Below are 11,618 nucleotides of genomic sequence, written 5' to 3' on the forward strand. Positions count from 1 at the left end.
AAACACATTTAAATTCTTTCTATATTTCCCAAACAGACAACCTAGTTGTCAAAATAAAAGGGAAACATTTCAACAAAGGTTTACTGCTGTGGCCATGTCATTGGCTTTCAAACTGACCAACACACAGCGCAGCTAATAGGATAACTATTGAACTTTTTAGGAATGATAAAGATGTGGTTAATACAAATGTGTATTCATGCGAAATCCATCAATTTATGAACTTTTTCATGTTGTACAGATAATGAGGGAACTGGGCCAGAGGCCGTGATTTCTATGGGTTAATTACCAATCGGGCCTTCAAGACACGGGCCTGGGGGCCTAAAAGGTCATGGGGCCTCTGAGCCCGAGCCTCTGTGTGAGGTCATTGTTAATATTTATTGTTGGAGAGAGAAAGTACACAGTCAAGAGTGCTCTTGAAAAACAGGCCGTCTCATCATCCATCCACTGCGGATCTCACACTCATCTAAGAAATACATAGTTTAGGCTCCAGGTTTTGTTGTAAATGCTTCAAACCTGATCCTGATCTAAGAGCTGTTTTAGACTTTGTGAATTAGAAAGACTAAACTGCATTAGGCCAAACACTGAGGAATCTCAAAGCAAGGATTGACACACCACTTAGTTTTGGGGGTTTCTCCTGACTTAGCCAATTAGGAGCTATTGTCTTCCGATACATAAATGTTTACATTTCAACGTTTTTATCAATTTAAATTGTTTTATTTAAAATTATGCTATTGTTTAACTCTTTTTATGTTAAGCACTTGGAGTTGCGTTTGATGTATGATTTTCACTATATAAATAAAGTTTGAATGATTGATAGATTGCCATACTGTACCTCGGCAGATTTGTCTCAAGAATGGTCCTAGATTTCGACTTGTGTGTCCAAAAATTAATTGTAAAAGTGTTGTATAATAACAACTGCAGGGGTTTAAAAAGTCAGTAAATCTAGTGACAAAGACGCTAAGTTGGCAACACTGCCTGTCAACGCTCCCCGATGATGCAACAGAAACTGTTCCTTTCATTTTAAAGGAGCAACGGCCAGTGGGGGAATTCACACACTCAGCCAGCTGACCGATGTTGAACCTTCATCATTCAGTCAGTCAGTCAGTCCGTAGAGGTGCCGACATTCGGCAGTTGGACTGGGTCTGTGCGCTTTGAGTTGTGCCAACTTTTCTATGTGATCAGGAGGATGTTGGACCGGGCCTCCAACTTATTTTTCTAATCCAGTGAATTTAAAAATAGTGGACGCGCAAACTGTGAAGCACATGTTAAAGTTGGGTCATATGAAGAGTGAATGAATGAACTGAGCCTGAGAGCCAAGGCAAAAAGGAAATGTCCAGCTCTGTCAAATGGAACATGATTAGTGTTTAACGTGGATGTTTTTGCACAGAGGAAGGAGGAGTAACAATCACCTGGCTGTGTGTTCATATTTCATGGATGGTTTGTTGTTGACTAACTTTTTGCAGCCTGGATCATGTTGTCATGTAAATTTGGACAGTAGAAGTTGGTTTAGCTAGAAAATTTAGATACAAACTCTTTTATCACGAGTAAACATCTAAAGTCTGTAAGGCGCCATACCAGCAGACAAAACTGAAGATACTCATTTCTGTGCCACAACAACAAGAGTACTGGCCTTGGCCTGGCCACCCCTATGAAAGTTGTCTGGCTTCACCACTGAACCAGTAATGTGCAGTGTGCTGTTTTCAAGTGACCATCTCCAGCCCGTAATCTGGTCAGTATTCCCTCCAGTTTTTAGTTTCTCCCCCTACATCTCATATTATCTGTATTTTGAACTGAATAATTTGCTCGCCACTCAATATTTATTTTCTTCCACCCGCTCACTCTTTCAGCTAGCATTGGTCTCCGATTAACCTCAATTTTCCAGCTAGACTATCACCAGACAAGGCAGCCGTAAACCCCTAAATAGATGTCAAAGAATAAACGTAGGGAATGCTGCATCTGGCTACATGCAAGATTACTCAAAGACGGGATGACATTTTGTACCAAGGGTGCTCACACTAAGTTTTCACTGTCAATATAGCTCTGAAATCAATAGCTGTCAAGTTCAGGGTGGTTACCAGAATATTATTTTTTCTCAAATAGGAATAGGCTGTGTAATACTCACAGTAGACACTAGATGGCGGCAGGATTCCAACAGCCCTCAAGAAAATGATAACAAAATTTACTTTGGCTTTAGTTTTGTATTACCAGTTGTGAATCTACCACCACCAATAATAATACCAATATCGGGAAAAATCACCACAGTACAAATGAAAACCTAAGGTGTTGGGAAAAAATAAGAGAAACAAAACAACATCAAAATAATCTCTTAGAGTATGATGTTGACTTACATATTCTCATTGACCACAGGTATAACTTTGGTTGCATCTTCATAAAGATGAGAAATAATCTCACACACTGACTGACGGCGTGTTTTCCCTTGTGGGATGAGTAAAGGAGGAAGTGGATAGGAATCGCACGCGATTGCTGACAAGTGACCACACATGTAGCTCGGTTGGTGGCCGACGAGCCTGCCCCTCTGTGTCTCTGCGTTCGGTCCCAGAGTCAGAATGTGTTAAAGATCTGACGCTTTGCTATCTCACGGGACGGCCGCCAGCTAAAGGCTGCTTTAGATATATAATAGTTTATGAGGATGAAAGTAAGAAAATGTAAATGATCTGAAAGGAGTGATCACTGAGATGAGCGATGAGTGAAAATCTTTAAAGGCTATTAAGCGTATTCGTAGTCTTACATGATTTTGATACATGGGAATGTAATATCAAACAGAAGACAAATTAGCAGAGCAGTGCTAGCACTGCCAGCGATTAAACGGCTGTGGAGTTTTCAGTGGATGTCCCAGTTAAACGTTGTCATCCTCGCTATTACCTAATTCGATTCAATTTAGAGCACATATTTCTTAGACTTTGAAGACAAACAATTCACAAGTAGAGGTCACAAGTTATTTTGGGTGATAAGCAACACCAGCTTTTGATTATTTGTCTGGACCGGCATGCGGGCAATACTGACTTGAGGCGAACCACTGATGAAAGTCACAATACATTCATCTCTAGTTTACCATCCGACACCCACACGCACTCTCTCAGTCCTTCCTTCTGTTGAGTGAGTGGTGTGAATAAAGCCGTTCAAACTTATTCCCCGAATCGGACCGTTAGCATATGATGTTATCTAACATTATCGTTTAATTCCCTGCTTATTTGAAGGGAGAATGAAAAAAACGGAGTCAAGACGAGAGGGAAAATGAAAATGAAATGCGGCTTGTTTACTGCATTGCATCACAGTAGGGATCTGTGTAAAAGCATATGACCAACCCAGAGTGGGCTGGTCCCTTCGCTAACTTAATATCTATCAAGGCATGTTAAGGCTGCGGCCTCTATTAGCTTCTTCAAGCCTCAGAAGACACACTGAGAACCACACCGTCCTCTAAAAACTGCAAAAATGGCCTAAACTGAGACGACTATATAAACAAGACATCATCAGCGAGTACGTGAGGCTGTTCTTTTTTTTTCAATCTGATGTTTAATTTATGGAGACAGTTTTGGCAGCTGAAGAGTTATACCTGTATGATATGAATCTGTCAGTGTACCACTGTCAGTGTGTGTGATAAAAGAGAGCGAGGTCTTAGGTTAATGCGGGTAAAACTTTAAAAGTGCAGCTGCATTGCACTAAGTTGTTTAGAGAAAAGTTTTTATGCACAATAGTCTCATTGCAGTCAAAGCAGGAAGCATGGTGACTTTTTGGTAAGTACAATGTTGCAGCCAGTATGCAACAAAAGCAAAACACCACATGTGAAATTATCTACTAAAATACTTTTATTTACAATATTATGTCTTTTACATTTCTTGTCTTGTTACTCTGTGACCTGACGAAACATGCTTTGTGATGTAAGTTCTGTGAAATAACTGAAAAATATCTTCTGAAAATCCTTCTTCTCCTTTCTCTGCTATTTTGACATAGTTGCAACAATTTGTTGTTACACAGTTGTGTAAATGCCTTTCGTGTCATTAAGACGATTTCTAAAGTGTGTCCGCAAACCACATTAAATGGTTTCCACCAAACTAGATTACTTGTTGAGCAAAGGACTTCAAAAGCAAAATTTAAAAATGCATTTCTCTTCTCACCATGTGGCATTAGCTTGAAATATTCACAGTGGGATGGAGACAGTCACTTATTGTTCTCTGATGTAATTAGACATTCATTTTGAGATGAAAAACTTGAAAAAATGAATATCCCCTACTCAGTATACAATACAATTCAGTCTTGTCACTGAGCTTTATTGAGTTGTCTAATAAGACTTGTTCCCAAAGAATTGTGCACACGCTGCAGCATTATCGTCCTTGGTGAGAGTGCAGAGGGTAACTTATTTGTCTAAAACCATAGTCATACCTCCTCCATTTCCAGGTGAGGAAAGAGCTGCTCACTATGAAGTCAGAGGGATCAGTGACGTCCCCCCAGGACAGGCCGCAGCCTCGATGCAGTCTGGGCTCCAGCTCTGGGCTACATTATGGGTCCTTTGCAAACAGCCTGGCATCACTTACACCAAGGGCAGTGGAAAAACCAGCCATATCACCTAGAAGAGCCTACATGGCTGTAGCTGTGCTTTGCTACATCAACTTGCTCAACTACATGGAACGGTACACAATAGCAGGTTGGATGATCTTTTGTGTACACATGACAACAATAGCCGTCAACAAACACTATCTACTGCTTCTAATTTGTTGGGGCTTACACATACATTGTCTTTATTGTCATTTAGGTGTCCTCTCCAAAATTCAGACTTCCTTTGATATAAGTGACAGTACAGCTGGACTCCTACAAACAGGTATAATGATGCATCTACTTGATAGACACACTCACACACCATCTCTTTGAGAAATGGATGTTTAAAACTCACACATGTTTTTAAGGTCCCCATTTTACCCTGCATTACTTAACATTAAATTATGCAACATTTGGTGCAAGTAAATAGCAAAACACTGTTGGTTATTGTATGACAAATAAATTAAAGAAAGAATAAATTAGTCAGTGACCTTGGTTTGATAACTGTGCTTTGACTGACCACATTCTTGCAGTAGTTTTAATTTGAATGAGTGGGTTTTCTTCATTCAATCTAATTTAAGAAGTCAATTTACGACATTATGAGGAAGAAATTAACTTCTGTTTATGCTCTTACAGTTTTCATCTGCAGTTTCTTACTTTTGGCTCCTCTCTTTGGTTACCTTGGGGACCGCTATAACCGGAAATACATCATGATTGGTGGTTTGAGTGTGTGGCTAGTGACTGCAGCTGGCAGCTCTTTTGTGACTGAGAGGGTAAGTGAGAAATAGAAGTGTTCACATACACTTTATAAGAAATAAGAAGCACCAAGCTCGCAAGGTGATACTTCCTGCTAGTTTTTGCTTCCTCTATTTTTCAACTTCACCATGTGTTCACTCAACAAATGAAAATGAATGAACTGAATTTCAGCGCAATAAGTATGAGAAGTGAAATTTCTGGTTCTGGATACTTACCCTTAAGGTTACAAATATGCAAAGCCCATGTTGATAGATGCTTAAGCAAATATTAAATAAGTCATCCCAATAAATGTCCAAATTTTTTGTAAATTTGTTTAGTGTATAACATGGACCTCAACATGAAGTTCAATAGAGAAGTTCTATTGTATTCTGCAGTGTACTTTGGAACTAAAGAAGTATTATATTTATTGTACTGTTCTTAGTCGTAAGAATGGTGGATGTTAAACTGTGAGAAGATCCTGGTGGTATTTGTGACTGAGCCATGGTAAAATGCTTCCATACCGCTGTCTTGATCTCTTCAGTTCTTCTGGCTTCTGGTGTTGCTGCGAGCCCTGGTCGGGATAGGAGAGGCCAGCTACTCCACCCTTGCTCCCACCATCATCGGTGACCTCTTTACTGGTGGTCAACGGAGCGTGATGATCTGTGTCTTCTACATCTTTATCCCCGTCGGAAGGTTAGAAACCAACTCAATCGCGGTCCACAGCTGCGTGTGGCCAGCTGAGGGGTTAGCTGAGCAGTTTTATTTACAAAAAATGCTGTTGGAAAAGCGAAACAGAAAGCTGAACAACAAGCAACCATATACATTGTCAAAAGGATGATGTGAATTTAATTTATTTGTCTTAAATGTCTCAGCTTTTGGGGCTTCTAGGATCAATGCAGCACTTAGGCTTGGAAGACAATATGGGCTACGCAGAGATAACAGAGCCATAACAACAAAATCAAGTCTCACTCTGCAAGTTAAGTTTCATAGTTTGCTGAAATAAAATGAAAGCTTTCACCTGCTAAGTTATGGAAAGGCAAGACAGCAGTGTAAGGTGATTTTTTTTTTTTTAGCAAATAATCTATCATCCAAATCATGGTCCTTTAAACAGTTCAAAGTAAAATCAACATGCGAAGAGGTTTGGTTTTTTCTCTATAAATACCACAGGACAGGTGTAATGTAATGTTAAGCTTGTTTATGTCATAATGATCGCTCAAACGATTTGACCACTCTGTGTCTTTTCAGTGGTCTTGGATACATAGTGGGGGCAGGAATTGCTACTCTCACGGGGGACTGGCACTGGGCTCTCAGGGTGAGAACATCTTCATTAGCAGTAATGTAAGCGTTAACTGATAGAAATCGAGTGATAGATATCTTAACATTTTTTTCATGTTATCAGATCACTCCTATCATGGGTGTAGTGGGACTTGTCTTGCTGGTTTTCTTATGCCCTCACCCGGCCAGAGGAGCTGCGGAAACCCATGGACTGGGAGTTACGGAGCAGAGCTCCTACCTGGAGGACGTCAAGTATCTTCTGAAAAAGTAGGACATGGAAACTAATACTGGGTTAATACTATAACCTGGCCAATACAGGAATTTAGTCTAAGATAGATATTGATTTTGAATCATTTTTGAAAAATCAGATAAAAATAAGTCAGCTGATATTCATTTTTTACACAACCACATAACAAAAACAACACATTTTGAGAATGAAATAATGATCCCTTAAATTTGGTTATGAAAGGACCAGGCGGGGTATTTACAGTTGAAAAATAAACTTGTTGGTGCTCTCTGGTGGACGTTCTATGTAGTGGCTTCACTGTCTAAACGATATTTTTGGCATTTCTATACTGCTCATACCAGACAATAAACTGGCTTGGCAGATGTATCAGTAGGGATCTAATTATTACTGCAATACTTTGCAATAGTCCCTAAATTTACGGAGATATTACTTTTGATTCATATTTGCAAATCTTGTTTTGTTACTCTGACCCTAGCAAAAGTTATGTGTGGTCATCATTTGGAGTGACGGCTATGGCCTTCCTCACCGGCGCTCTGGCTTTCTGGATGCCTACTTTTCTATCCAGAGCTCAGGTCTCTCAGGGAATCCAAATGCCGCGCACTGGAGAGCCCCGTGACACCCCCGCCAGGTGCAGCACGACCTTTGACCTGCACCACCCATAATTTAGCTAATTTCATTCAAAATCACTACGGAGTTTTAATAATGCTGTCTGCCTCTGCTCCCCGTACAGTTTTATCTTCGGGGCTGTGACGCTGGTGACGGGCATTCTGGGTGGAAGTCTTGGCACTGGTTTATCCAGATGGTTTAGGGACAAGGTGCCAAATGCGGACCCACTCATCTGTGCAGCAGGCATGCTGGGTTCGGCCCCATACCTCTTTATCACCATATTTGTGGCATCAGCAAGCATTCCAGCTACTTATGTAAGAGACAAACCTCTGTCTTTGCTGATGTCCTCTAGTCAAATGTAAAGCATGGCTCAACTGCTTTAGTCCAGACTGAAATATGTCGACAACTAATGGATGGATTATGATGAAATTTTTAACAGATATTCCAGAGGATTAATCCTACTGACTTTAGTGATCCTCTGACTTTATCTGTAGCGCCACCATGAGTTTCACATTTTTGTTTTTTGGATGAAGTGTCTTGACAACAATTGGATGGATTGACGTGTAATTTGACACACACACACACACACACACACACACACACACACACACACACACACACACACACACACACACACACACACACACACACACACACACACACACTCATGTCCCCCTCAAACAAATAACTCTAGTGATCCCTTAACTTTCAATCTAGTGCCATCATCCCTTTGAAATTTTATGTTGTCCATTGCACATTCTCTTCAGCCTCTGCTGTACTTTGTGTTTATTGCTAATTATCAAATGTTGGCAAGCTAACAAGCTAAATTAAGATGTTGAAAATGGCTAATTATACCTGTTGCATATTGGCATTGTCACTTTGAGCATGTAAGCATGCCGACTGTGGCATTTACCTCACGGAGCCATAAGTATGACTCTTAGTCTTGTTTTAATGAGGGTTTTTAAGGGAATGAGATCCATATGTGGCTCCACCTGACCATTAGATGACCAATATATATTGTATAGCAAACCCGCCATCAAATGGGTCAATCAATATTAAATGCTTATAAAACTTATTCAATTTAGTCTTGTCTAAAACTTGTACATGACAAAGTCAGAACTGACCCTCCATGTGGTAGGGAAACCCCACAGGTGTAGACTTTTTGAATTTCTTCCAGCCAAGTTGCAGGGCCAATGATTCCTGGCGTCAACACGATGCACTAGAACTAAAGAGCGCACTGAGAGTGAATGTTTTCCTTCAGTTTTTCAGAGGGATTTTTCTCAAATCCACTGAACATAATTTTAAATTCTTGTCAAGATGTCAGACACTCAGGTAATATGTCCAGATGAGCTAGATTTTTAATGTAGTAGCTGGTCTGGATACGTCGCTTAGTAAAGGCAATACAGCTCGAAAAAAACTTGTAACACGCTCATAAAGAATGTGTGACAATGTCAAAAAGTGTAGAGCACAAGACATTTTGAAGGAAAAATCTGAATTCAAAAGCTGTTAGCTCATTCAGTGATTATTGAATAATTGATTATTTATCAGTTTGCTTACTGGTCGTCCTAACTGTCTCATTTCAGGTATTCATTTTCCTTGGTGAATTATTGATATCACTGAACTGGGCGGTTCTTGCTGATATACTGCTGGTGAGTTTGAATGGTGCGTTTGGAAATAAAAATATAAAACAGTCTGCTGAAAATTGAAGCTAATGGTTTTGTTCTGTGTTGCTTTTTACCTCAGTATGTTGTTATACCAACCCGAAGGGCAACAGCTGAGGCTCTCCAGATTACAGTCTGTCATCTCCTGGGTGATGCTGGGAGTCCTTACCTAATAGGAGCGGTGAGAAATAGTTCCACTTTCCCACAGTCAACGTCCTTTTAACTGTACTGATTCATCAATAGTACCTCTATGAGCTGGTGTAAGCTGCTTTTTCTGTGCATCACTGAGCACGAGTGCTGTCCTCACCGGTAGATCTCTGACGCTATAAAACAATCTAAACCTGCAACCAATGACTGGACATTCCAAAGCCTGAAGTACAGCCTCCTGATCTGCCCGTTTGTGGGAATCCTGGGTGGGCTGTTTTTCTTCATGACTTCCCGCTACATTACTGAAGACAGGAAGGCAGCTCAGCAATTGGTTGAAGGTACTGAAAAAGGATAGTTATGGTCCTTTTATACTCACGTGAACAACAAAACACCAAAACTAAATAGTGATACAGTACAACCATGGCTCAAACAGAAACACTCACACAAATTCTACAGTTCTTTTGAGCTTTGGTTACAAAAAAATCAACATATTCTGAGAATGTTTCATTTTGTATTTCTGTAGAGGATTTTTGTATGGAGTACACACAAGCACATGATTAGTCCTCTCTATTGTGTTGGTTTGTTAAGGTCAGCGTTACACACACGCTGGCGTGTCCAGCCCTTCCTAAAGAACAGCCCTCTGTTCAGCTCACTTTACTACAAGATAGCCATGCTCCTAATGCAGTTGGGAACAAATTCCCCTTTTCCACACACATGCCCGCTAACACACTGGCAGTCTAGTTTTCTGGCCACTCAGAGGCAGAGATGGGTTAAAGCTGATAAAGACAACATTGTCTTTCTCATTTGGATCTGAGCTGACCTCACTCTCTCTATTCTGTTGGATTGTTCAATGTTGTATGGGGCAGCTGCACCAATACAGTGCCTTAGTTGGCACATCACCTTAGTAGATGACAGCTGGTTCCCTCTTAACGTGGTCGGACATACACTTGTCTGATCCTGCGCCAGCTTGTGTGTGTGTGTGTGTGTGTGTATATACCTATGTCTGGTCACTTAGTCATTCTAATGATTGTTTCCTACTTTAATTTAAAATATTTCAAACATGTTTTGTTTTGTTTTTTTGTTTGTTTGTGTGCTTGCATGTGTGTCTCTGTGTGTGTGTGTGTGTGTGTGTGTGTGTGTATGTGTGTGTTACCAGAAGATCCCCCACCACAGCAGGTTCCTGCACCTGAGCCCTCCATAGAACTGAGCAACAGGAGTAAGGAGTAAAGCTGATAAAAAGCCACAATGCAATTAATTTATCTGTAAATATCTGAAGTTAAGTTAAAAAGTACTGGTGCGGAAAAGAGAATGTTGGAGCTGACCTAAAAGGATAATTTTTTTGTAACTTTACAGGCAGACACTGATGACAGATGCAGAAAAAAAAGTGTAAATTCACATTGTCAGACCATCAAATGCCTTTTTAATAATGTTTCACTCAGGCTTATAATTGTATTTTGTACAGCTGAAGTCGAGTCAGTTTTATTTATACAGCACAAAATTCCAAATATGCTTCAAAGTGCTTCACAGTCCGTGCAGAATGAAATACCCCTCCAGACCTTCGATTTGGATTTAATCTCTTTAACAGGGGAAAAGAGAAAAAAAAGAAAAGTGGAAACACCGACATTCTTCCAGTACTTTTCTCATCACAACACCTCAGTTTAATTTCATAGTGGAAACAGGTCACTACCTGTCCTGTTAACATTATTACAATATTACCTCCCATTCAGGGTCACTGTGCAGTAAACTTATAAATACATGTATACTTGCAACGTAAATGCTTGTATTTTCTGAATGGAAAATGTTGTTTGTAACTGCAATAAACTTGCAAGCACAAAATGTTATCGAGCATTCCCCATCTATCTATCTACCTATCTAGCTTGACATCTAGACATGTTGTAGTATATATATTGTACTATATTTTATCTTTATTTTTAAACCCTGATGTCACTGACTGATCAAGTCAGTCCATCAACAGTCACAATTGATTGGTAAGAGGTTAATTTGTGAAGAGAGGCTTTCATTTTGCTGTACACCCAGCTGTTTTTGTTGAATACATCATTTTTCTCACCGGCAACACAAGAAACTCTTTAAAAAGAAACAGAAAAATGAGCTGACTAATCAAGATTATCAAAAAAGGTGATGGATATAGTATATATTTGCCCATTACATTCTAAAATATACAGCTGAAGAAACCTTAAGCTTTCTGCAAGTAATAGCCAAGCCTCAAGAGAACTGCTTTGCTGACACCAGAATTTCAGAATAGCTGGGTTCAATTCCTAATGACCATGATCCAGTTGTTTTTTGTTTCTTAACGGTTCTCCTGATTTTTGCTGATGCCCATCCATGCTAATATGGCCAGTTTGGCCTGCAGATTCTCCAGCTCAGTCCAGATC

The 11,618-nt window shown here is 40.0% G+C and overlaps 1 protein-coding gene across 3 annotated transcripts; it reads left to right on the plus strand.

Moving 5' to 3' along the window:
• The first annotated feature begins 3,398 nt into the window (after positions 1-3,398).
• Positions 3,399-10,828, plus strand: spns3 (spinster homolog 3 (Drosophila)). 3 transcript variants are annotated; one of them, XM_040149640.1, is made up of 13 exons: positions 3,399-3,498; positions 4,417-4,663; positions 4,772-4,837; positions 5,191-5,327; positions 5,831-5,982; positions 6,535-6,601; positions 6,689-6,831; positions 7,287-7,439; positions 7,542-7,731; positions 9,001-9,066; positions 9,161-9,259; positions 9,392-9,563; positions 10,382-10,828. In XM_040149640.1, exons 2-13 carry the CDS (start codon positions 4,438-4,440, stop codon positions 10,450-10,452), a joined length of 1,542 nt encoding a protein of 513 aa, XP_040005574.1. In that variant the 5' UTR covers positions 3,399-3,498; positions 4,417-4,437; the 3' UTR covers positions 10,453-10,828. The 3 variants fall into 3 exon arrangements, with proteins under 3 accessions (XP_040005574.1, XP_040005575.1, XP_040005576.1); XM_040149641.1 differs by having other exon boundaries at positions 10,385-10,828; XM_040149642.1 differs by lacking the exon at positions 9,392-9,563 and having other exon boundaries at positions 10,385-10,828.
• Positions 10,829-11,618: the final 790 nt, after the last annotated feature.

Source organism: Xiphias gladius, chromosome 17, assembly GCF_016859285.1.
Source record: "Xiphias gladius isolate SHS-SW01 ecotype Sanya breed wild chromosome 17, ASM1685928v1, whole genome shotgun sequence".
In the NCBI taxonomy this organism is placed as follows: domain Eukaryota; kingdom Metazoa; phylum Chordata; class Actinopteri; order Istiophoriformes; family Xiphiidae; genus Xiphias; species Xiphias gladius.

Coding starts and splice junctions, on each gene's coding strand:
- spns3 (XM_040149640.1), top strand. CDS start 4,438: ATGAAGTCAGAGGGATCAGTGACGTCCCCCCAGGACAGGCCGCAGCCT. Junction 6,602..6,688: donor ACTGGCACTGGGCTCTCAGG/GTGAGAACATCT, acceptor TCATGTTATCAG/ATCACTCCTATCATGGGTGT. Junction 9,067..9,160: donor TTCTTGCTGATATACTGCTG/GTGAGTTTGAAT, acceptor TTTTTACCTCAG/TATGTTGTTATACCAACCCG.